At 37.5% G+C, this 27,470-nt stretch overlaps 1 protein-coding gene across 1 annotated transcript in view; it reads left to right on the plus strand.

Moving 5' to 3' along the window:
• Positions 1–27,470, plus strand: part of FBXL17 (F-box and leucine rich repeat protein 17) — a 523,914-nt gene that overhangs the window by 25,043 nt on the left and 471,401 nt on the right. Inside the window, exon 4 of the mRNA XM_027545478.1 lies at positions 17,676–17,807. Within this exon, the coding sequence (XP_027401279.1) occupies positions 17,676–17,807 (132 nt within the window). The remainder of the gene's footprint in view (positions 1–17,675; positions 17,808–27,470) is intronic.

The following is a 27,470-nucleotide window of genomic DNA, read 5'->3' on the forward strand; positions in this document are numbered from 1 at the left end:
GGCTGTATTCTCTGTTCTTTGTGAAATACCACCTTGAAATCCTGATATTCTTATTTCTATTAAAATTATCATTGCCATATTTCTGTTATTTATATGTATCTTGTAAAACTAAAATCACATATTTAGGGGGAAAAAGAGCTATTTAATTAAGAATAGTAGGCCGTGTATGTTTTTCTAGTATTTTACTACCATCTAGCACATCACAGCAAACAAGAGACAGCAGAGTAGTGAAAGTATTCAAAGACATCTAAGAAATTGTATCCATTAAGTTAATAATTTATGTGACTGCTCGTATTTGATTACAACAGTTTAACCCCTCAATCCAGTTAATGGATCTCTGTAGAAATTCTGGAAATAGCCACTGAAGGCATCTCCTAGATTAAAATGTACAAAATAATAGATGTTGCATTAGTAAATTTGGGTCTTGCTCTATTATGGGATTTTAGGCCTTTAAAAATAAATATGTAAAGTAAGATCAGCAGAATGATGGAGTGGACAGCTCCCAAACCCCATTCCTCCACAGAAACATTTGAAAACAAACAGAAATCATTAGAACCAACTTTGCCAGAACTCAGAAAAATAGTGTTTGACAGCAGAGTGAATGCTGGGGCAGGGGAAAGGCAGTTTAAAAACAGTGATAGAGCTTTGTGACACTTTACCTGTCTGTGCCTCCTACCTTCCCCAGCTTGGCAGCAACACTGAAGAAGCAGCGTGTGCTCCCAGTGTGTGCCCCTGCTTCCAGAGGGAGCAGAGCAGACTTTATTCCCAGTTTACTGGGTTTGTGTATTCTAACCTGCTTGGGAGCTTCTTAAAGGACTCATGTACGATGCTCATATTTATTTCACCTAATTCAAAATACATTCAGGGTGGATATTGTAAGCAAATACAAAAATCTGCAGTTGGGGCAAAAGATTATGGCTGAATCATGCACTGGATCACACAAGGCCTGAGGGGAAAAAGCCAGGGAGAGAATTTCTTTGGAAAGTTAGGATAATCAGCTTTCTTTATGGTCCAGCTCTCACATCCATACATGACTTCTGGAAAAACCATAGTTTTGATTATATGGACCTTTGTTGGCAAAGTGATATCTCTGCTTTGTAATAAGCCGTCTAGGTCTGTCATAGCTTTCCTTCCAAGGAGCAGGCATCTTTTAATTTCATGACTGCAGAACTTACTTTGATTATAATTGGATTAAGTTCTCTAATTAAAGGGCAAAGATTGGCAGAATAAAAAAAAAATCAGCCATGCATATAAAGTCTAAAAAAACATTCCTTTTAGATATTGACACAATGAGGTTGAAAGTTAATACAAATGGAAAGAATTATTCCACTCAAATTCTAATAACCAAGGAAAGCTGTAGTGCTCCTCAACTTATGGTGTTTTGCCTTAATAATTTTTTGACTTTATGATGGTGTGAAAGCCATATGCATTCAATAGGTGCTGTACTTCAGATTTTGAATTTTCATCTTTTCCTGGGCTGGCAGTATGTGATGCAACACTCAGGTTTCTGGATGGTGACAGTGGGCTGTGGTTCCCAGTCAGGCACACAGTCACGAGGGTAAACAGCTGTCACAGTGACAGCCATTCTGTACCCATACTGCGGTTCTCTCTTTCACTTTTGTTGAAATTATACAAGGTACTCAACACTTTATTATAAAGTAGGCTTCATGTTGGGTGGTTTTGCCCAACTATAGGCTAATATAAGGTTCTGAGCCTGTTTATGGTAGCCTAGGCTCTCCTGTGGTGTTCAGTAAATTAGGTGTATTAATGCATTTTTGACTTATGATATTTTCAACTTACAGGTTTATCAGGAATTAAGTCTGTTGTAAATTGAGAAGGATCTGTATTATTATGAAAAAAAATTTTAAGTAAAAAGGTTACTGGAAGCAATGAAGGTCATTATAGATTGATAAAAATTTCAATTCATCAGGAAAATGCAGCAGTTACAAGCATATGACCCAAACAACACAGCTCCTAAATATATAAAGGAAAAATGCTCTTAAATATATAAAGACTTAAAGGGAGGAAAAGACAGTTACACATTAATAGTTGGAGATTTTAATACCCTACTTTCACTAATGGAGAGAACAATGAGAAAAAGATCAACAGTAAACCAGAGGGCTTGCACAGTGCTGTAAACCAGTCACAGTAAGTGTCTGCTGACAGATGCATACAGTAGACTGCACTTAGCAACAAAAGTGGAGAAGGCGATGGCACCCACTCCAGTGCTCTTGCCTGGCAAATCCCATGGACAGAGGGACCTGGTAGGCTGCAGTCCATGGGGTCGCTAAGAGTTGGACACGACTGAGCGAGTTCACTTTCACTTTTCACTTTCATGCATTGGAGAAGGAAATGGCAGCCCACTCCAGTGTTCTTGCCTGGAGAATCCCAGGGATGGGGGAGCCTGGTGGGCTGCCGTCTATGGGGTCCCACAGAGTCGGACATGACTGAAGCGACTTAGCAGCAGCAGCAGCAGCAGCAACAAAAGAGTGTGTGTGAAATAGTCTCAAAGTTAGACCGTATTTCCAATCACAAACAACTTTTAATAAATTTGGGAAGATTGAAGCCAAACAAGAATCTTTTTTGACCATAATGACGTGAATCTAAGAATCAATAACATAAAACTGGAAAATACACAAGTATCTGTAAGGTAAATAATATTCTCTTACACAACCAATGGGACAATGAAGAAATCACAAGGAAAATTAGAAAATATATTGAATGAAAATGAAAATACAATATACCAAAATTATGACAACAAAAATAGTGTTCAGAAGGAAATTTATAGTGTAAAAGTTTATGTTTACAACAGAAGAAAAATCTGAAATAAGTAACTTAATTGCACGCCTGGAGGACTTAATTGGACACCTGGCATGCTTGCTCAGTTGCTGAGTTGTGTCCAGCCCTTTGCCACCCTATGGACTCCCACTGGGCTCCTCTGTCCATCCCGGGAAGGATACTGAAGTGTGTAATTTAATACCTGGAGGCACTTGCAAAAGAAGACGAAACTAAATCCAAAGCTAACAGAAGGAAGGAAATGATGACCAGAGCACAGAAAAATGAGCTAGAAAGCAGACAAGTTATGGAGAAAATCAATGCAACCAAAACTGGTATCTTTGAAAATACCAGCAAAAATGACAAACCTTTAACTAGATTGACTTAAGTAAAAAAGAAGACTCAACTTACTAAATGGGAAATTTAAGAGCAGACATTACCACTAACTATAGAAATAAAAAGGATTATATAAGAAAATTGTGAACAACTATATACAACAAAAACTGGATAGCCTAGATGAAATGGGTAAATTCCTAGAAATGTACAAGCTACAAAACTGATGCAGAGATAAGTAGAAAATCTGAATGCAGATTTGTAACAAGTAAGGAGATTGAATCAGTAGTAAAAATCCTTTCAACAAAGCAAAGTCTGGAATTTGGTCTAACGGGTAAGGAAGAAATAATACCAATCTGTCTCTCAAACTCTTTCAAAATATTTAAAATAAAGCAACTCTTGGTAATTCCTGTGAGGCCAGCATTACCCTGATTCTGAAGCCAGGGAAAGACACTGCAAGCAAAGACAACTGTAGACTAATGTGTTTAATGGCTATAGATGCAGAAATCTTCAACAAAATACAGCAAAGAGCATTCAACAGCATGTTAAAAGGATTATATACTATGACCAAGTATAATTTATCCCATGAATGGAAGGATGACTCAACATACAAAAATCAGTCAGTGTAATGTACTGCGTTACCAGAATGAAGGAAGAAGCACCCACATGATCATCTTAATTGGCTCAGAAAATGCATTTGGTGGTCAAGCTCCTTTCCTTGATAAAGCACACAATGGAATAGGAATAGAAAGGTAGAATAGAAAGGAATAGAAAGGTATCATGTTTCTCAACATGATAAAGGCTGTATGTGACTAACGTGCAGCTGATATACTCAATGGTGAATAGCTGAACAGTTTTCCCCTAAGATCAGGAACAGAAACAGTGTTGCGTGTGCTGTGGAAGAATTTGGTGGTTCATCAAAAGATTAAACATAGAACTATCATATGACCCAGTAATTCTTCCCTAAATATATAACCCAGATGATTGGAAACAGTGACTCAAATAGATCCTTGTTTACTTGTTTTCATTTATCATTATTCTTAACAGCCAGAGGATAGGAACAACCCAAGTGCCCATTGAGATGAATGAGTGAATGAAATGTATGTATACGTGATGAAATACTATTAGGCCTTATAATGGAATGAAATGCTGTACCTGTTACCATGTGAGTGAATTTTGAAAACACATTCCAAGTTAAATAGGCCGGACACAAACTAAAAATACCGTAAGGTTCTACTTACGTAAATTCCCTGTTAGTCGCTTCAGTCACGTCTGACTGTGCGACCCTGTGTAGCCTGCCAGGCTCCTCTGTCCTTGGGATTCTCCAGACCAGAGTACTGAAGTGGGTTGCCATGCCCTCCTCCATGGGATCTTCCCAACCCAGGGATTGAACCTGGGTCTCCTGGGTCTCGGGCATTGCAGGCATATTCTTTACTGCTGAGCCAACAGGGAAGCCCTATAAATTACCTACTAGAGGCAAATACATAGAGACAGATGTAGGTAGAGTGTTTCATGGGGTAGGAGAAGTGGAGAATGGGTACTCAGTTGGCTTCAGTCGTGTCCGAGTCTTTGCGACCCCGTGAATGGTAGCCCACCAGTCTCCTCTGTCCATGGGATTCTCCAGGCAAGGATACTGGAGTGGGTTGCCATGTCCTCCTCCAGGGGATCTTCCTGACCCAGGAATCAAACCTGCATCTCCTGCATTGCAGGTGGATTCTTTACCACTGAGCCACTGGGGAAGCCCAGGGAATGGGTACTTATTGCTTAATGGGTAGGGAGTTTCTATTTGAGGTGATGAAAAAGTTTTGGAAATAGTGGGGATGGTTGCACAACACTATGGAAATAATGTCACTGAATTGTATACCTAAATGTGGTTAAAATAGCTATTTTTATGTTACATATATTTTACCACAATAAAGGAAAAAAGAAACATTACTTGTTTTTAGATGCTGAATTTCTATGAGATAAAGGAAACTCTCAGTCTCATCTAATCTATCTTTACATGTTGTAGTGATAGTTAAATAAAGAGCAGGTATGTAACCTTTATGGAGAAGGCGATGGCACCCCACTCCAGTACTCTTGTCTGGAAAATCCATGGACGGAGGAGCCTAGAAGGCTGCAGTCCATGGGGTTGCTAGGAGTTGGACACGACTGAGTAACTTCACTTTCACTTTTCACTTTCATGCATTGGAGAAGGAAATGGCAACCCCCTTCAGTGTTCTTGCCTGGAGAATCCCAGGGACGGGGGAGCCTGGTGGGCTGCTGTCTATGGGGTTGCACAGAGTCGGACACGACTGAAGTGACATAGCAGCAGCAGATGTAACCTTTATGTTGCTGTTCAGTGACTCAGTTGTGTCCAACTCTTTGTGACCCCATGGACTGCGGCACTCCAGCCCTCCCTGTCCTTTAGCATCTCCCGGGGTTTGCTCTGAATCACGTCCAGTGAGTTGGTGATGCCATCCAACCATCTCATCCTCTGTCGCTCCCTTCTCTTGCCCTCAGTGTTTCCAGCATCAGGGTCTTTTCCATTGCGTTGGCCCTTCGCATCCGGTGGTCAGCATATTGGAGCTTCAGCTTCAGCATCAGTCCTTCCAATGAATATTCAAGATCGATTTATCTTAGGATTCACAAGTTTGATATCCTGGTAGTCCAAGGACCTCTCAAGAATCTTCTCGAGCGCAACAGTTCAAAGCATCAGTTCTTCGGCGCTCTGCCATGTGTTAGCCACTGTTCATATATTCTGACTGTATATTCATACATTTAATTTCTCTCTTGATTTACTGCCACTCTGTGAGGTTGGTATTGTTTCATTTTTATAGATGAGTAAGTTGTTACAGAGAGACTATCAGTAATTTATCTGAGATAAAGTAGTAAGTGATAGGGCTGGCATTCATATTCAGAGGTGCCTTGAGTTCATACTCAACCCATCTAGCTCATTTCCTCCCCTCTGCACATGGCATCCTTGTATGCCTGCTTAATCGTGTCTGACTCTTTGTGACCTCATGGACTGTAGCCTGCCAGACTCCTCTCTCCATAAGTTTTCCAGGCAAGAATACTGGAATGGGTTGCCATTTCTTTCTCCAGGGGATCTACCTGACTCAGGAATGGTACCTGTGTCTCCTGCATTGGCAGGCGGATTCTTTACCAACCGGTGCCACCTGGGAAGTCGTAACACTCATTTTTTATCCCTGTAATGATAATTGTTACTTACAATGAGGCTGAGAAAGTAGAGATCTTGAAAAGCATTCTTTATCAAAATGTTTTATAGTTAAGTAGTTTAAGAGTGTTTTAAGCCGTCTGTCTCTAAATTAGCATCACAATTGACAATGGGAAGTAAATGTATTTTAGGTGCTTTTTATATGTGACAGGCATTGTATTTTGTGCTTTCATATTTTGTTATCCACTTTAAGCTTCACAGTAGCCCTGAAGTATTTCAGGATGAAAAATTGAATCTTTTGAAATTTAAGTAACTTACCCACGTTCACATAGTTGGGAAGTTATGGAGCCAATATTCTCTTTCTGTTTTGCTTGATTTCTGAATCTTGTCATTTGAGACCATATTCTAGGATTTTAAGCTGAGATGTACAATTCAATGACTATAGAAAATATTTTCCATCTGTAACTGGGAGTATTGAGGCTTCATATAATTCAAGAAGGCCTCTTCATGGGAATTTATCTTTATAGTACTTATAAAAACTTCTGTTCTCATGAATCCTAGTGAATAGTGTTCTAATAGCTTCCTTCTATACCCATTGATAGTAATTATAATGTATAAAATGTTTACTTAGTACTTTTATATGCTTTTCAGTGTGCCAGTAAGCATTTCTGATTGTTATTTTTAAAAAAATCTCCACAACCCAGTGAGGTACAGGTGTGCATTGTTAAAATTCAGTGTAAGTCTTCTCACCTAATGGGCCTGAGAATGGAAGTTGGTCAGTTAACTGAAATTCAGTTAAATGATAGAATCACAAAATCAATATGTTTGATAAACATTTTAATTAAAAGTGTTATATAATTGTAGATTCATTTAGTGAATCTTTTGATATAGAGTCAAGGCCTTTTTCTTGAATTAGAGATAGAGTTTTACTTTATTTTACTTATATAGATTTACCGATGGCTCAGCGGTAAAGAATTTGCCTGCAATGCTGGGGACACAGGTTTGATTCCTGGGTCAGGAAGATCCCCTGGAGGAGGAAATGGCAGCCCACTCCAATATTCTTGCCTGGAGAATCTCATGGACGGAGGAGGCTGGTGGGCTGCAGTCCATCGGATCGCAAAGAGTCGGACGTGACTGAGCATGTGATGGATGGATAGATTTTATTTAAAGTATAACAATGATGTGGCACTGCTGATTTTCAGTTTTTATTAAAAATTGAAGTGGGACAGGAATATGGGTGCAGCTTCTTTGAAATTGTGATTTTCTCAATATTTTATAATTTTATAGTGTCTTACTGGAAACTAATTTATTGGCATGTTTTTATGGCTTGTTCTCATTGAATGTAGAACATTCAACCAACTTTTTATAGCATGAGCTTTCTTTTTCTTTCTCATTTAAGTCAGTTTATTTAATATCTAATGTAATTATGTTAAAATAATTATAATTAGAAAAACAGGTTTGGAAAGAAACATCATTTTCTGTTGACTTATTTATTTATTTTTTTAATCTCAAGTTTTCCTGGCATTTGTTTTTTCAATGTGGTGGTGGTGTTTTTTTTTTTTTTTTACTGTGGTAGAATCTTCTTAATATTTACTATTTTAGCAAGTTTTTCATTTTAACAGCTTTTAAGTGTGCGATTCAGTGGCATTACGTATGTTCACCATGTTGTGTAACCATCGTGGGCTCTATTCTGATTTCTGATTAGTGGACTTTCAGGACCTATTCTAGCTACCTCATGTAGGTGGACTCGTACACTCCTAATTCTTCTGCGTCTGGCTTATCACTTGCATAATGTTTTCAGTGTTTCATAAAGTCAAACAACATAAATCTAGGAAAAAGATTCAAATTTGAGTCCTTAAAGTGGGTCAGATGAGTGGCAGTTTGAAAAATTTGCTTTGCTTTCTTTCATATCTCGTTGTTTGTGTTCCTCTACTACCAATGAAACTACTGAATCAAATTATGACATTGTTATTTTTATGATTTCACAGACATGAGTATTTAGTGTAGTTGGGTGAAGTTACTATAAGATATGGATTAGGTTTTTTCACTGCTTTCTTGCATATGTATAATAGTGACAGTGGTGATATATCAGGAATGGAAAGAAGGAACAAATTTCCTCTTCTATTGAAGGCATACCTCATGTTTTAAAAATATGTTTTTACTACTGGTTTTGAAAAACTTTCCTGTGACCTTGGAAAACCTAATCTTACTTCTATCCCAGTGGTTCTGTGTTGTGGTTTCAGTTATCTAGATTCTTTGTCGAATTATACTCTTCCTAAGGTGTTTGTTTTGTTGTTATTTATAAAAATAACCCAGTAACAGCAAATAGCTTGTTAAAACATATTTTCTTCTGTAAATTCTTAAGGGTAGTGTGCAAAATTTTAAGTAAATTTTGAGGTTCAGGGAAAATCATCTCCAAGTATTTTATTTTTTATTTATTTATTTTTCATCTCCAAGTATTTTAGAGAAAATTTTGAAAAATACCTTTGGAGTTCTAGGGGCTTCCCTGGTGGCTCAGATGGTAAAGAATCTGCCTGCAATTCAGGAGACCTGGGTTCGATCCCTGAGTTGAAAAGACCCCCTGGAGAAAGTAATGGCTTCCCTCTCCAGTATTCCTGTCTGGAGAATTCCATGGACCGAGGAGCCCTGTGGTCTATATCCATGGGATCACAAAGAGTTGGACATGACTGAGGCACTAACACTCAAGGTTCTGGAGCAAAACTGTAAATAATCTTAAAGGAAAAGAATCTTAAATGACTGTTATAAAGAGGAAAAGATAAGGATAATCCTTTTTATATTAATTTAGTCTATAGTTCTAATTGCTGTCATGTGCTAATATGAACCATGGATTAATAGGTGGCTTCATTTAAGTGATAATACCCTTTGTATTAAATGCTTTCCTTCAGAGTTGACTGATGGGTACCCTTGACACATTAGAGTTAGAGGAGAGTTTCTATTACTGTTCATTCAACATGCACCTTTCCTAGGGAACCAGATATTGGACTTGACTTGATGGAGATTCATAGCCTCCTAAATGACATCCTGGGTTCTGTGTCTTAGGTGCCTAAGACCATTTACTGGAAGAATGAGAGTTCGGGTTGTGCCTGGCATGTCAGGTGCAAATAGCGTTGAAGGGCAGGCTGGGTGTGAATATGTGTGTGTGTGTGTGTTTATTTCTGGGCTCTTTGTTCTGTCCCGTTGGTCTGTGCCTGTTTCTGTGCCAGTGTCATACTGTTTTGATTACTGTAGCTTTCTAGTATAGCTTGGAATCAAGCATGTGATGCTTCCAGCTTTTTTATTTTTCCTAAGGATTGCTTTATTTGAAGTCTTTTGTGGTTTCATATAAATTTTATGATGATTTGTTTTAGTTCTGTGAAAAATGCCATTGGTATTTTGATAGCTATTGCACTGAATATGTAGACTGCTTTGGTTAGTATGGTCATTTTAACAATATTCTTCTAGTCCACGTGAATGGTTTATCTTTCCATTTATTTGTGTCATCTTCAGTTTCTTTCATCATTGTTTTATAGTTTTCAGAGTACAGATCTTTTACCTTCTTGATTAAATTTATTCCTGGAACTTTAGAACATTCATTTGGGGTAACGTGACTAGTACAGATAAACACCAATATGGATGCAGTCTTTCCTAGTATTTTCAATGAGGTTGTCTAAAATAGAACATCAGTTTCTTCAGTGAGACTAAATGATGGTGATTGTCCCTCGAGACGCTCTTCCCTAGTAAGTTATTAGGGTCCTGTGCTGCTCATATCTGTTGAGACCATTACCATGGTTCTTATGTATGTATGCCTGCCCATGTGGCTGTTTGCTCTATGGAAAGTCACAGTCACTTGTTTGTAGATAAAGGCATCAGAGCTACTTGCTAAGGTCAAAACACCATGTAATTGGTTTAAACATCTCTTCCAGACTGCAGCAGTATTCAGTTCAGTTCAGTCGCTCAGTTGTGTCCAACTCTTTGCGACCCCCCCATGAACCGCAGCACACCAGGCCTCCCTGTCCATCACCAACTCCCGGAGATAACCCAAATTCATGTTCATCGCATCAGTGATGCCATCCAGCCATCTCATCCTCTGTCGTCCCCTTCTCCTCCTGCCCCCAATCCCTCCCAGCATCAGGGTCTTTTCCAATGAGTTAGTTCTTCGCATCAGGTGGCCAAAGTATTGGAGTTTCAGCTTCAGCATCAATCCTTCCAGTGAATATTCAGGACTGTTTCCTTTAGGATGGACTGGTTGGATCTCCTTTAGAGGGGAGACTCCAGGGGACTCTCAAGAGTCTTCTCCAACACCACAGTTCAAAAGCATCAGTTCTTCTGTGCTCAGCTTTCTTCACAGTCCAACTCTGACATCCAGACATGACTACTAGAAAAACCATAGCTTTGACTAAATGGACCTTTGCAGCAGTATAACTTACCTGTTTTAACATGAGACTCTACCAAGCTGTCCACAGACGTTGATGTCTAAGAGTCTTATAGACACCTGTTACTTCTTTTATCCAGATTCTCTTCTGTTTCTCAGTAATCCTGGCTGGTGCACTAAGTGTTGAGGTCTCTTTATTGCTCAGTATCTGAATAAATTGACAAATAAGACATTGGAATAGTGGCAGAGGGAAAACACCAGCTTTAATACACAGAAAGGCTAGATTGGGAATGTTGCTTACTAAGAGAGTTGAATACATCTGTTAATGCAAATGCTATAGTTTGGTCAGTGGGCATAGTCATCGTTCACTAGGCTGAATCAGCAGTGTCCTGCAAGTGTAGAAGTAGGGTGCTCCTTGTGGGCAGTTTATTCTCAAGGGGCAAAAGAACAGAGATGAACTGAACATATTCAGTTTATTAATGTAAGCTAATTAATAATCCGTGTAGAGACCAGGAGTTAGACCAGAGTTCACAGGAAGGACGCAATAGTAGAGAAGCATTTCCTGTCTGTTTCTGTGTGTGTTTTCTTGATTTATTCATTTTAGAACATTTGTGCTGTTTCCTTGCTATGGAAAGATGAGGATTTAGCTCACTTATCCTTTTCTATCTCCTATCCCTTCAGAGTATCAAAATAGTTCTAATTTTGATTAAATAAGTATTCAGTATTTACATTTTATAATTGTGTACTTACCTTTTTTCCATTTGGAATTTTGTTTTTATCAAAATGAATAAATACCTTTTGTCCTCATTTACTTTACTAGTTTTTATATCTTAACAGTGATGGAGCCCACAGCTCCCCCCACCTGTTTTAGTATCTATATATAGATGCTTAGTTAAATTTATTTTCTTAAAGCAGACAACAGTCTGGACTTCTTGAATGTATGCTGCTGCTGCTGCTGCTAAGTCACTTCAGTCATGTCCGACTCTGTGCAACCCCATAGACGGCAGCCCACCAGGCTCCCCTGTCCTACTTTTGCATTAATGGTCATCTTAGTGTCTTACCGTCACTGTTATTTTCAATGTTTTCTTCTTCTTGCTGTTCTGTGAGATGTCCTATTACCTAGACGTCATGCCTTGTTTCTCTGGATGTATTCTTATGTTTTATAGAGCACAGACTGTGATCACTTCCTGTATGGGATGTATGAATGTATGGGATGTATGAATATATGGGACGTAAGTCTTTTTTGAGAATTTGCACGTGTCAAAATGTCTCTTTTCTACCCCTCACACTTAATAGAATCATAGATTTGAAATAATTTTCCTTCAGTATTTAATGGCGTTGCTCTATTGCTTTCTTTCAGTGTTGTCATTAAGAAGTTTGATGCTATTTTCATCTTTAACCCTCTGTATGAAATCTGTTTCTTACTAGCGATCTGCAGAATATTTTTTATACCCACAGTTACGAAACTTTATGATGATTTGCCTTGGCATAGATCTTCTTTTGTCATTTGTGGTTAGATGTACGGGTGAGTCCTTTTGGTCTGGAAGTCCGTATCCTCTCATCCTGGAACATTTTATGGAGTTATTTCTTTTAATTCCTCCATTTTCGCTTTGAAAACAATCATCCTCACATTTTCAGAAGTGTGCTGTTGCTCTCGTCTGCCAATGGCCTGCCCCCGTCGGAGGACGCTGTGGTGCACGGCCCTCTGTGGTGCACGGCCCTCTGTGGTGCACGACCCTCGGTAAACCCGTCTTTCCCTGCTGTCTGAGCGGGGCAGGGGCGGGCTCTGCAGCAGTGGGCGGTGCTCTGAGGGGCTGACTGCTTTTTTACTGCACTTCTCAGGAACCCTGGTGTCTTCCACACCAGCCTTGCCCTCACTGCTGTACACATGTGACCTTGTTGGGTGTGTTGGTTGTGAGCTAAGATACTACTGCTCTGCTTTCTTCACTTACTGACTTTCAATTCAGCTCTCTGGTCTGAGTAACATGTATGTTTGTTCTAGAAATATATGTGCCTTTTTAATGTATTGTAAGATCTGGTAGCACATCTAACGAACGTGATGAAAATTGATGACAAAAATGCTATGTCACTGTATCTGCAACAGCAGTAACGTTACATGAGATTATTTTTGCTTCCTATTGTTTATAGAGTTATGCATACTGCTAAACTACTATGATTGTCTGTTAATAAGTGAAGGAGAGGTTAAAGTTCATTAGAGAATAGCAAGTAAATAAAAATTTACCTTTTTTTTTCCCTTTTGCATTTACCTGGAATCCTTGATTTCCACCTGTGGACCCAATTTAGAACTGTTGAATTAAATAGAACACGGTAGTATATGGGACCATAATCATGGATCCCTTTATTTGTCCATTTTTCAAAAAGACTTCTTTACAATGAAAAACTCTGATCAACCTTTTCAGTCATTCAACAAATATTTACTAAGTATCAGCTGACTATTAGACATGGGCACCAGGGCTACATTAGTGAAATCTCTGTCTTCATGGAGTTTATATTTCCAGTGGAATATATATTTGGTTATTGTGTTACCTAGATTAAAATAACATGCCTTGTGTATATCACCATTCCTAGAAAAATAGTTGAAATTGTGTATCTTTCTTACTTTATTTGAAACAAAACTTGGAAGTTTTTGTTTACAAATGATTTATTTGCAAAAAGATGTGAGAAGATTGGTAAAAAAGAAAAAAAAACAATACCCATTATTGTACCGATCAGAAATAACTACTGTAAACACTTGGGTGTATATTTCATCTCCTTTCTATACATATGTATATGTTTAAATATGTATGTGTATACATAAACATTCATAATTAGTAGAATTATATTATAAAAATATGTACAGTTTACATTTTATTTGTCAAGTGTTTACTTCAGTTTTTTTTTGTTGTTGTTGTTCAGTTACTCCGTCATGTCCGACTCTTTGTTACCCAATGGACTGCAGCACACAAGGCTTCCTTGTCTTTCACCATCTCCTGGAGCTTGCTCAAACTCATGTCCATTGAGTCAGTGATGTTATCCAACCATCTCATCCTCTGTCGTCCACTTCTCCTCCTGCCTTCAATCTTTCCCAGCATCAGGGTCTTTTCCAATGAGTCAGCTTTTCACATCAGATGGCCACAGTATTAGAGCTTCAGCTTCAGTATCAGTCCTTCCAATGAATATTCAGGGTTGATTTCCTTTAGGACTGGCTGACTGATCTGCTTGCAGTCCAGAGGACTCTCAAGAGTCTTCTCCAACACCACAGTTCAAAAGCATCAGTTCTTCAACGCTCAGCCTTTTTATGGTCCAGTTCTCACATCCATACATGTCTACTGGAAAAACCATAGCTTTGACTCTACGGACCTTTGTCAGCATATTAATGTCTTTGTTTTTTAATATGTTGTCTAGGTTTGTCATAGCTTTTCTTCCAAGGAGCAAGTCTTTTAATTTCATAGCTGCAGTTATCATCTGCAGTGATTTTGGAGCCCCCAAAAATAAAGTCTGCCACTGTTTCCATTGTTTCACCATCTGTTTGCCATGAAGTAATGGGATGGGATGCCATATTCTTAGTTTTTTGAATGTTGAGTTTTAAGCCAGCTTTTTCACTCTCCTTTTTTACCTTTATCAAGATGCTCTTTAGTTCCTCTTCGCTTTCTGCCATAAGGGTGGTGTCATCTGCGTATCTGAAGTTATTGATATTTCTCCCAGCGATCTTGATTCCAGCTTGTGCTGCATGCAGCCTGGCCTTTCTCATGATGTACTCTGCATATAAAGTAAGCAGGGTGACAATATACAGCCTTGATGTATTCCTTTCCCGATTTGGAACCAGTCTGTTGTGCCATGTCTGTTTCTAACTTGCTTCTTGACCCGCTTATAGGTTTCTCAAGAGGCAGGTCAGGTGGTCTGGTATTCCAGTCTCTTTAAGACTTTTCCACAGTTTGTTGTGCTCCACAAAGTCAAAGGCTTTCAGTTCAGTCGCTCAGTCGTGTCCGACTCTTTGCGACCCCATGGACTGCAGACGCCAGGCTTCCCTGTCCATCACCAACTCCTGAAGCTTGCTCAAACTCATGTCCATCTAGTCGGCGATGCCATTCAACCATTTCATCCTCTGTCATCCCCTTCTCTTGCCTTCAATCTTTCCCAGCATCAGGGCCTTTTCCACTGAGTCATTTCTTCCCATCAGATAGCCAGAGTATTGGAGCTAACTTCAGCTTCAGCATCAGTCCTTTCAGTGAATATTCAGGACTGATTTCCTTTTGGATTCACTGGTAGAAATTATTAGTCAGTCAGTGTAGAACTGCCTGAAATCAAAGGCTTTAGTGTAGTCAATGAAGCAGAAGTAGCTGTTTTTCTGGAATTAGCTTGCTTTTTCTGTGATCCAATGGATGTTGGCAATTTGATCTCTGGTTCCTCTGCCTTGTTGAAATAGCTTGTACATCTGGCAGTTCTCGGTTCATATACTGTTGAAGCCTAGCTTGATGGATTTTGAGCATTACTTTGCTGGCATGCGATATGAGTGCAATTGTGTGGTAGTTTGAGCATTCTTTGGCATTGCCTTTCTTTGGGATTGGAAGGGAAACTGACCTTTTCTAGTCCTGTGGCCTCTGCTGATTCTTCCAAATTTCCTGGCATATTTGGAAAAGTGTGGCACTTTCACAGCTTCATCTTTCAGGATTTCAAATAGCTCAGCTGGAATTCTTTCACCTTCACTAGCTTTGTTTGTCCTGATGCATCCTAAGGCCTACTTGGCTTCACATTCCAGGATATCTGGCTCTAGGTCAATGATCACACCATCTTGGATATCTAGGTCATTAAGATCTTTTTTTGTATAGTTCTGTGTATTCTGCTTCTGTCCATACTGTTTCTGTCCTTTATTGTGCTCATCTTTGCATGGAGTGTTCCCTTGGTATCTCTGATTTTCTTGAAGAGATCTCTAGTCTTTCCCATTCTATTGTTTTCCTCTATTTCTTTGCACTGATCACTGAGGAAGGCTTTCTTATCTCTCCTTGCTATTCTTTGGAACTCTGCATTCAAATGGGTATATCTTTCCTTTTCTCTGCCTTTCACTTCTCTTCTTTCCTCAGCTATTTGTAAGGCCTCCTCAGACAACCGTTTTGTTTTTTGCCTTTCTGTTTTTTGGGGATGGTTTTTATCACCGTCTCTTGTACAGTGTCACGAACCTCCGTCCATAATTCTTCAGTCACTCTATCAGTTCTAATCCCTTGAATCTATTTCTCACTTCCACTGTGTAATCTGAAGGGATTTGATTTAGGTCATACCTGTGCAGCTTAATAGTTTTCCCTTCTTTCTTCAATTTAAGTCTGAATTTGGCAATAAGGAGTTTATGATCTGAGCCACAGTCAGCTCCCGGTCTTGATTTTGCTGACTTTATAGAGCTTCTCCATCTTTGACTGCAAAGAATATAGTCAGTCTGATTTCGGTATTGACCATCTGGTGATGTCCATGTGTAGTCTTTTGTGTTGTTGGAAGAGGGTGTTTGCTATGACCAGTGCATTCTCTTGGCAAAACTCTGTTAGCCTTTGACCTGCTTAATTTTTCTCCAAGACCAAATTTGCCTGTTACTCCAGGTATCTCTTGACTTCCTACTTTTGCATTCCAGTCCCCTATGGTGAAAAGGACATCTTTTTTTTTGGCATTATTTCTAGAAGTAACTAGACCTACTTCTGGTAGGTATGCATAATAACTGTTCAACTTCAGTTTTTTTGGCATTAGTGGTTGGGGCATAGACTTCGATTAATGTGATATTGAATGGTTTTCCTTGGAAATGAACCAAGATTATTTCAATTTAATGGTTATCTAATATTCAATTTTATGCAAACACCATAATTTATAACTTTAAGTTATTTTCTCTATTTTACTATTTAAAAAAGTCTTGTGCTAATTTCTTGTAGCTAACTGTTACCAAACACCTTTAGTTAATTATTTCAATAATCTGTTATGAATAATTTTAAATACATGGAAAATTTGAAAGAATTTTAGAATGGACACCTGAATACCCACTATCTAGGTTGTATAATTAACTTTTAGTGTGTTGACTTTACTGTACATCTAGTCAATTATCCATTCTTCTTACATTTTTTGGTAAATATTTAGATGCCGAGTCATATAATTTTCAGGCCTATTTTATAAAATTTAAAAAAGTTTCTAAATTCTCCATGATTTTTAGTAATAATTTATACACTTTGAACTCTTGTCAACACTGGGTTTCTTGTTTTAATGTAACTTTTTAGATAATTTTTGATTTATAGATTTTTACTAAATTTTCTCATTTTATCTAAGATGACTTTCTTCATATGTAACACTCATAAAACAATGTTTATTTATCGTTTGCTTTAATTATCTAATTTCTACTCTAGATTTTGGAAAGAAATGTATATAATTTGTTCTATATGGTGCTTCATGTTTTTTAAGGGGGACATTATACTTGTAACTTTTTAATGTACACTTGAGGAAAGTAATCAGGAAATCACTAGTCCCTTTTCTTTTGGTGTTTGCAGTAAGTGTGTAAATAAGTGTTAACTGGAATATTGGCTCTAGCACATTCAGTCTTTTTTCTCTATCACAGTGTCAATGGGCCGATGGAGAAAAAGGACACATTGCGGGCAGTCAGAGCTGGAAGCAGAATCTCATGAACTAAGCACTCGTTCACTCACTCACTGCATCATGGTTCACTTCTTGGACTTTGGTTTTATCCCTTGGACCTCTATTCCTTTCAGTCTAACAGTATGACTGATAAAAAGACTTAAGAGTAACACAGATACAAATTTGAAGTGTAAAGGAACCTAGGCCTTTTGGTGGATGGAGAGTGTGAGGCAGTTGAAGCAAGGAAATGATTAGAAGGTCACAGGGCTTACACAGCAGTGTTTTAAATGAGAGATTGCCTGCATTCTATTTTAAGAGGAATTGATAAATAATTATTTAACTTTGGTATAGCTATTTAAAAAGTTGTTTGGAAATCCCTCTAGAAATATGTTGACTTTGTTATTTTTGGAGCATTCAGCGGAATCTCTTTATTTACAGCTGGGGTCGAAATGCAGAGAACTGAAAGATATTCATTTCGGCCAGTGTTACAAGATCTCAGATGAAGGCATGATCGTCATAGCTAAGGGCTGTCTGAAATTACAGAGAATATACATGCAGGAAAACAAATTAGTAAGTACTTCTTATCATCCTTCTGTTTTTCATTTAACTCTTGAATTCCTTATAACGCAGTGTTATCAGGTTTTTTCTGCTGATTTCTTTTGGTGGTTTAGAGGCAAATTCTACTTCAAAGCAAGAATCTTCTGAAAACAGTGATTTTTATAATTTGATTTTATAGTCATGTGGATGCTTGCTTATATGTGGTACTTACATGTTAAAAATTCTTCATTAGCATGTGTTAATGTGTTTTTTCCTAAACTGTGACAGTGGTAAAAATTAATTGGAAAAAATGAAATTTGGCTGCCAAACATGAGTATGTAGTTGTCATTCCTTCTGACTCCCCTAGGGGTTATAATAATTTTAGATAGTTAGGGATTTTTAACAGTCAAGAAGATGTACATTTGTGAAATAGAGCCTTTCACTTAGTATGGCATAAAATGGGATTCAGTAAATTGAGACAGATAATCTTGGTAGTTACATAGGTTTTAGAGTGTTACATAGAATTTATATTATGTTTTAAGCACATGTGTAGATAATCATACACACTGTTTAAAACCATGTAATTTTCTCTTTTTGAGATATACTTTACATATCATAAAATATACCTTTTAAAAATGTACAATTCAGTATTTTTTAGTATATTCATAAAGTTATGCAGTCATCACCACTAGTTCTAAAATGGTTTTATTATCCCATAAAGGAACTTTGTGTCCATTAGCTGTCCCTCTTCATTCCGCCTTCTTCTAGCTCATGGCAACTGGTAGTCTACTTTTGGTTTCCATGGATTTGTCTGTTCCAGGCATTTCATATAAACAGAATACAATATGTGGTCTTTTGTATCTACCTTCTTTGCCTTACCATATTTTTTCAAAGTTCATTTGTGTTGTAGCATGTATCAGAGCTTCATTCCTTTTTATAGCAGAATAATATTCCAAATTCATTTAACTTTGATTTGATGAGTATGCAGTATAGAAAGAGAAAACTTTTTAACAGAAAAAGTTGTCACTGCAGAGGCATTAGTAGAGTTCTTGATGTCGAAAAAATACTCTACATTAAAATGTAGGCAAGATGGTCCTGACCGTGTATCAGATTTATAAAGAAGATGTGCTTTTTAACTCTATCTGCAAATGAAGAGATCTTTTTGTTGCTCCCCCCTCCTTAGAGTTAGTTTACAAAATTTAGTAATACCTCTCATGTATTAAGGTAAGTTTTGAAAAGTCTCTAAGAAACCTCAGCACTTCAAGTAAGATAATGCTTTTTTTTTTTTTATAAGATTATAGTAAGAAAAAAATTGAAACATTGAATTAAAAGTATATGCTTTTATTAACACATAGAATTATATGTTTCTCTAAAATTACATAATAAAAATACTTCCTATTCCTCTTTACATTTAATACAATTTTAATAATCACTCCCGAGTCTTTATGTTCTTTTGGAGACAGTAAGGTCTTCTGGGTCAGAGAGAGTGAATTTTTGAATCCTGCATTGTGACCCTGGTAAAGCTACTTAGGGTTTCTGAACGTCTTTTGCAAATTGGGTTATTAGTGTTTGTCTTTTTGCGGGTTGTGGTTTTGAGGATTAAATGACATAATGTCCTTAAATTGTGCAGTATTAATTTTGACTCATAGGAAACATAAAAAACTAGTGGTTGTTATGAGATCTTGACTGTGTGTGTCATCTGTTTCCACTTTACACTCAAGATAAATTAAAAGATGGTAATCCCGACTTACAGTTTTTAATATTTCTCATGTAATGGGAACATTATTGACTGATTAATATTTGTTTTCTTGTTGAGCAAAACCAGAGAAACATTTTTCTTTTTTTATTTGTCTTTAGGGTGAAAACCTTTTATTAATTAGAGAAAACAACATAAAATGAAATTTAAAATTGACATTTAGAAAGGGCAAAACAAATCCTACCTGATCAAAGTCTTGTTTGTTTGGTTGTTCACTTTTAATGTCCCAAATCAACACTACAAAATACAAAGGTGGCGCCTCTGCACCCAAGCCAAGAGCGTTTTAGCCACCCAGAAGGTGACTGATCTACAGTTTGAAACCCTGCTCCGAGCATAGAATCCCACATACAGAAGATGCTCAAAACATCTTTGTTTCAGCAAAAAATTTTGGTCAGTGGTTTCTCAAAGGAATTAACTATGTTTTTTGACGGTTCTGAAGTGAAGTGAAGTCGCTCAGTCGTGTCCGACTCTTTGCGACCCCATGGGCTGCAGCCTACCAGACTCCTTTGTCCATGGGATTTTCCAGGCAAGAGTATTGGAGTGGAGTGCCATTTCCTTCTCCAGGGGATCTTCCCAACCCAGGGATCGAACCCGGGTCTCCCGCATTGTAGACAGACGCTTTACCGTCTGAGCCGCCAGGGAAGTCCAGTTATATTCAAATATCCTTGATATTATGGTCCATTAGAAAGATATTATGTACTTAGATGCTAAAGGAAATAAGTTTTTTATGTAGTGTTATTCAGTAAATATTTTGATTTCATTGTAAATTTGAAGTAATTTTTCCTATATTTTAGTTCAAAGAAATTCTTTCAATTTAGAAAGAGAAATTGAGAATCATTGAACTCTTTCTGTTGGACAGTTAAGCTGTTGATAACTCATCTCCCATAGGAACTTTGGTATGTATTTTTAGGAATTATGAAATAAGGATAAATATTTGAATTACTTGCAAAGCTGTGACTTTAAGTAGTCTGGGTTTTTTTTGCTCTGAGATGTATTATCATTAGTCCCTTAGCAACAAATATTTTAAACAGGGTAAGTAGAAATAATAATCTGCTTAATGATAAATAATATTTATATATGCAGATATATAATTATACTGTATATTTAATTATAGACAGGGATAATAAATGTCATTTAATAGAACAAACAACTAATACAGATACTTAGAAGAATATTGTGTTTGAAAGGATGCTAGCAGAACTTTACCTGTACAGATAGATATTGATCATTAGCCAAATTATTTTGCTAATTGTCGTATCTATCTTCTTAAGAACCTTCTCCAGAGTGTTCGAGTTTCATTATGTGGCCTGAAAACAGTCACAGTGCAGTGCTTTTCTAAAGCGTAAAGCTTGCTGACTTTAGAATATCAAACTGTGTGCTTTTCTATACACTGAGTATCTGACTGTATCTTGGCCTTTAGATGGCAGCATTGTCTTTGTATATTTCAGTGACACAGCTTTTGTGTCCTTGATATAACTGTAAAGATAAGATGCTTGTACATGGGTTTTTGCAGATATTTATGGTTTATTTTTAATTTTGTTGTTTAAATGATTTTAGGGAAATTTTCTTTAAAAATATGAAATGCTTAGCTTTATCTTGAGTGTTAAATGGTAAACTTGCCATCTTACCCAAAGTAGCAGAATATTTGAGTGTGCTTATTTGTGGCACTGTAAGTAAGGTAGACGTTAGAATGAGGAAAGGGATGTGTTATTTACCAGAGGGAGCTTTATGCAGGCGTCAAGTGAGGACGATGACTGGACATTTTTGGATTCAGATGATTGATGGTGAAGCAAAGAATTGAGGACTTAGATGTAAAATCTTCCCCCCCTCCAAATAATGGGTTTTTGTTTTAGTCATTTTTTGAATGAGACAGGTGCCATGCACCTAGATTGGATATATTTTGCATTTTCTATAAAATATCATATAGATTATAAAAACAGATCTGAGGAATACAACTATAATGGGTGTCTAGCATATTGTGTATAGCCGTCTGTTGTCTATTAGCTGTAGCATTAACATCACTTCTGTGCAGGACTGGCTAAAATTATTCTAAAGCCATGTTTAGTTTGTGTATATAGTTACTGATGATCTAGAATCTTCATTAAGTATATTTTCTCTGCTTTTTAATTTCCTTGCTCCAGATTCTGCTTCTCTACATTTTGGACGGAAGTTCTTTGGGCACCTTTTTATTTAATTTTAAAATGATGGGGTCAGTTAGATTATCTACATTTGCTATCCAACTTGATGTCTTGAAGTACTTATGTCTTAAAGATGTCTTAAAGTTTTATGATTTTGAAAATGGTTTCTATCCTAAGGCTTAGGGTCAGCATATTTGATATATATGTGTTATATTTATTTGGCCTATTTTTAGCATCTTGTACTTTGTAGAGTTATGAACTAGTATAGATTTCGGAGTTACCCAAGAAACTAGTAATATATTATGAATAGATTTTAGAAAGTTTTTGGGAAATGATGTATGTTTTCTGGTTAAAACTTGATTTCCTGTCAGTTAATTATGACTTTTTGTTTTTTTCAACCTCCTGGTGAATCATTTTACTAGTTTTATAATTCTGTACATCTCCTTTGGCTCCTGCTGTAGCATTATTTGTAGCATTGTTTTAGTGTTGTTACCCTTTGGGGGCCTACGTGCATGAAGTAGGACCTAATTCACCTCTCTTGGTGTCCTTCTTCCAGGCTGGAAGCATTTTAGGGAATGGATGGAGCAAACACTTAAGTTTGAGTTGAAATGAATTCATCCTGTGATCCAACTGTTTCTTAATCATGTGATGCAGTTAATTATCTTAATTTTTGAACTTTGAACTCCTTGTTTGTAGAAAGGAGATAGTACTACCTCAGACTTGTTCTTAGGCAGATCAGACTAAAAGAGATTGAGGTGAAGTACAAAATGTTGTTCAGTCGCTCAGTTGTGTACAACTCGTTGCAACCCCATGGACTGCACACCAGGCCTCCCTGTCCATCACCAGCTCCTGGAGTTTACTCAGACTCATGTCCACTGAGTCAGTGACGCCATCCAACCATCTCATCCTCTGTCGTCCCTTTCTCCTCCTGCCCTCAATCTTTCCCAGCATCAGGGTCTTTTCCAGTGAGTCAGCTTTTCACATCAGGTGGCCAGAGTATTAGAGCTTCAGCTTCAGCATCAGTCCTTCCAATGAATATTCAGGACTGATCTCCTTTAGGATGGGGTGGTTGGATCTCCTTGCAGTCCAAGGGACTCTTAAAGAGTTTTCTCCAACACCACAGTTCAAAAGCATCAATTCTTCAGCAATCAGCCTTCTTTATGGTCCAACTCTCACATCCATACATGACTACTGGAAAAACCATAGCTCTGACTAGATGGACCTTTGTTGGCAAAGTAATGTCTCTCCTTTTTAATATGCTGCATATAGTTCCAAATGTAGGAGTCTTTATTAAAAGCTTTTTTCTTCCTCTCCCGATCAGAGTTCACTTTCTGGAGTCTACCAGTTTGAACTGGCCATTGTCAGTGCCCACTGTCGCTGACTGTTCTGATTTCATCCGTTAGTTACCCACACAGTTTAATTCTTTATTTTTGCTGCTTGCTGTAATTTGAGGTTGTTGAAGCAGTTAAGTGAGTAGACTGGTAGCCATATTATCATCAATTAGGGCAAGTAAGGTAAACATTTGCATCAAAGCTTAAATAGCAGTAACTAATTCAGCATTCTATTAAGGCTTGTCTTTTCCTGACTCTTCAACTTTGAGTGAATATATTAAGGGATTTGGTCCCCGCTACCCTCCAGTACCCCCACTACATTCTTGATATCTTATTCCTCAAATACTCCTTGAGAAGTGAGTTTACTTGTAATCCCAGACATAAGTGATGTACATTTATGAAGGATTGCATTTTGTAAGTACTCACTTTGGCTTCCAGAGTCTCCTAGGGTAGATACTCGTCTTCATTGCCTTTCCCCTCTGAATGGACAAAGCATTTACTTGCATCAAGAGTGGTAGTTCCCAGTAAACAGTGATGCACAAATATGGCATTCTAGAGAAGGTGACGTTAAGTTATTAAGCTTCATCTTGTCTTTGTTACTACATTTCAGAATTCTGCTTTCAGTTTTTGATGTTTAAAAAGACTTAGTAGTTGTTATCTCACTGAGTGTTTATCATGTACCCAGGTACAATGTAGTTTCACATAATTAATTTTCACTTATTCCATTTTACAGATGAGGAAATTGAGGCCCCGAAAGATTAAGTAACAATAGGTAAATGTCACAGTCAAGGTTTTAACCCAGATATGTCGGATTCCTGAGTATTTGTCTTCAAGACCTTTGATTGCCTGGATACATCACAGATGGAGCTAAATCTATATGCCTTTGAACCAAGCAGTAATTTCCAAAAGGCATTATCCCTCTTAAAACATTTACCGACAGGTTCTGTAAGGCACCAAAGGAGGAAGTTAATTGTTAGCATGAGCAGAAGATCCTTTTGCTAGAATAATAACTTTTTTTTAGGGGGAGCTGCTAATACTAATAGAGATACACTGAACTCTTTTCTAGGAAAATTAGTAAAATTGTCAAAGAGAAGTGTCTTCTGGAGAGTGTTTAATGTTGATATTAACCCTGTATAAATATAATTAATTTTATTAGAATTGCACTCATGCAACATTTTTTACTTTTCATAAACATAATGTATTTTTTATGAAGTTTGTATTTAGAAGCTAAATATTTTGTCTAATAGATTTAATAAAAATTCTAATGAGTTAATGAACTGATAGCTTTCCACTCTATCCCTTAACACTGTTTCAGATGTTGATTTGGTGCAGTTAAAAATGGAATACATACTGTGTGCCAGGCACTCAATAGTGTTAAGGAATTTAAAAAGTTATACTGCCAAAGAAAGGATATCCTTTTCTAGTGATAAGTGCTGTGGAAATGCCAGTCACAAAATAAGTACTTCTGTGAGAGGCCAGGGAGGAATCAGGAAATCCTGTTAATAATCGGTGGCGTTGGAACTGGGTCTTGATTGATACGTAGCGATGTGGTGACTATGATGCAAGCAGACATTTTGTGAGAAAAGTGCTGCTGTGGGAAATAGCGTTGACAAAAACAAGGCATTAGAAAAATATGTGGAACGTCCAGTTAGTAGTGGAGAAGGAAATGGCAACCCATTCCAGTGTTCTTGCCTGGAGAATCCCATGGACAGAGAAGCCTGGTAGGCTGCAGTCCATGGCGTCGCACAGAGTTGGACACGACTGAAGCGACTTAGCAGCAGCAGCAGCAGCTAGTTAGTAGTGGGTGTCCAAGTAAGATTAGGATTTTATCGTAGTTGGGGAAGTGTTCATAATTGGGGCTGTGAAGGAAGGTAGGGACCAGGTTGTTAAGTTTCTTGAGTGTCATGATAAGAAATTTGTGTATCTCTTGGTAACTGGGATTGTAGTTTGAGATTTCTAATTTGAAATGTGGTCAAATATTTTAGTCTTGTATATTTTCTAATTTTAGGAAATTAAAAAAATTCAAAATACTGAAAAGAGCAGTAACATCTGTAATATAAGCCCGTCGTCACCTAGACATTGACAGTTGTTAGCCTTTTTGTCGGAGAAGGCAATGGCACCCCACTCCAGTACTCTTGCCTGGAAAATCCCATGGATGGAGGACCTTGGTGGGCTGCAGTCCACGGGGTCGCTAAGAGTTGGACACGACAGAGCGACTTCACTTTCACTTTTCACTTTCATGCGTTGGAGAAGCAAATGGCAACCCACTCCAGTGTTCTTGCCTGGAGAATCCCAGGGACGGGGGAGCCTGGTGGGCTGCCGTCTATGGGGTCGCACAGAGTCGGACACGACTGAAGTGACTTAGCAGCAGCCTTTCTTTTAAATTTGTTTCTTCTTGAATTAATAAAGCAAATAAACTTGAAGTCTCTTGTCTTACATACCATGTTACCACTGTCTCTTTCTAGAGGTAACTACTGTGATGATCTAAAATGCTTAAAAAACCAACAGCTTTAGCAAATATAATGGACCACAAACAGCAGTACAGTGTTGCTCAGTGTGTGGTCACAGTGGTTGTGTCTGATGTTACAGGGTTAACTGCTGGTCTCACGTAGTTTGTCAGTCTGCAATCCCCTTTGTTTACTTTTAAGTTGTTTTTGGTATCTAGCTTAATGAATATGTAATTCCTTCTTTTAAACTTTTAGTGTTCTATAAATGTATGTATCTCGTGTTTATCCATTCACATTAAGGGACCCTTATATTGCTTCCATTGTTTTGCTTTATAGGTAAGGTTAACAATAAAAGCTTTGTGCAAGTCTCTTGGCTTATCTATGAGAATTTCTCTGGGAGCTAGTCTAGAAATGTAATTAAAGGGAGCTAAGATATCAGATACATTTTGAAATTTTTGATAGATGTCAAGTTGCTCTTCATGAGTAACTGAAATCATGGTTTACAGGTGTATCTTGCTGATGGGTTGTCAGCTCTTTTGAGGGTAAAGAGTATCATGTTTCCTTTTTATCCCATCCACCCACATATTGGCACATAGTAGATATTCAGTAAATGTTGGTTTAGTGACTAATGGCTTACTGTTGAACTGAATATACTTTTAAAGGTATTTCTTCTAGCATTTTGGGAACATGCTTTAAAAAGTGGGTGGACTTAAGCTTATAAATAAAAGCTTGAAGAATAAGTTAAAGATGGAGAGTCCATGGCTTTCTGACTTTGCAGTACGTACATCTCTTTGATCTGGTTACTGTATCAATGATGCTGTTCTTCATGTATCAGGTTTACCCAGCCAGAGTCATTCATGTTCTCAAGGGTTATTTTCTGGGATAATATTTCTTAACAACATGCCATTCTGATGAACTAGAATATAATTTTATCCTTGTAAAAATTACATTGACTCGTACCTTCTTACCATTTATAAAATTGGCTTTATTTTGTTCAGTGATATTCAGAAGATCTACTTTAATTAAAAGCTAGAGTTATTTGGCAAACCTGAAAAAAAGTTAAAATGTTATTTGGCGTATTTTTCAATCTGCAGAATGAATGCATTTTTATTCATTATACATTCTTTGGTAGAGCTTACCATCTCTCTTTTAGAACTGTTTTTCTGTTTTCCTTCTGTAGGTATCTTTTTTGTCAGGTATCTTGGTAAGGACTTAACTGAATTGTATTCCTTCATTTTAAAGGCATAGAAAACCGTGAAGAGTGAGTGCATGTGTGTGTGTGTGTGTCTTCTCCTGTGGACCGGTGTGGTAGAGGGCAGGCAGTAGCTTCGATAATATCCAAATAATTTTTCTTTGGATTGCGTCAGTTTTGTTTTTTGTTTCTTTTTTACCCAGCATGTTTATTTAACTAATTGTATTAATTTAATGACATTAAATTTAGTTCACAGATTTTTGGGGGCCCATCAGCTGATGATAGGAGTTCCTTAGATTCAAACAATCACAAGTTGAAGCAAGCTTGGTGTTGAAAACTGATACAGGTATTCCAGTGTTGATAATGAAGAATTTATTATAGCTAAAAGTTTTGTTGTTATTGTTGTTTAGTCGCTAAGTTGTGTCTGACTATTTAGCGACCCCATGGACTATAGTCTACCAGGCTCCTCTGTCCATGGATTTCCCAAGCAAGAATACTGGAGTGGGTTGTCATTTCCTTCTCCAGGGGATTTTCCTGACCCGGGGATTGAACCTGAGGCTCCCGTCACGTTTCCTTACCACTCAGCCACTAGGGAAACTCGGAATAGGAGACTCAGATAGTATTTGCATATTGTTAACTTTTTGTGTGTGGGGGGGCTCAGATTCTAGATTACTGAAAATAAATTTATTCTGGGTTTAAAATTTATAGTTGATAGGTTATCCCTAGTATTGCAGTTCTTTTACTGGTGTTATTTTCCACTTACATACTCTGTAGTTTAGATCCTTTTTTTTTTTTTTAATGTAGTTTTTGTTTACTTTTTCTAGGAGTGCAT

This window comes from Bos indicus x Bos taurus, chromosome 7, assembly GCF_003369695.1.
Source record: "Bos indicus x Bos taurus breed Angus x Brahman F1 hybrid chromosome 7, Bos_hybrid_MaternalHap_v2.0, whole genome shotgun sequence".
In the NCBI taxonomy this organism is placed as follows: Eukaryota; Metazoa; Chordata; class Mammalia; order Artiodactyla; family Bovidae; genus Bos; species Bos indicus x Bos taurus.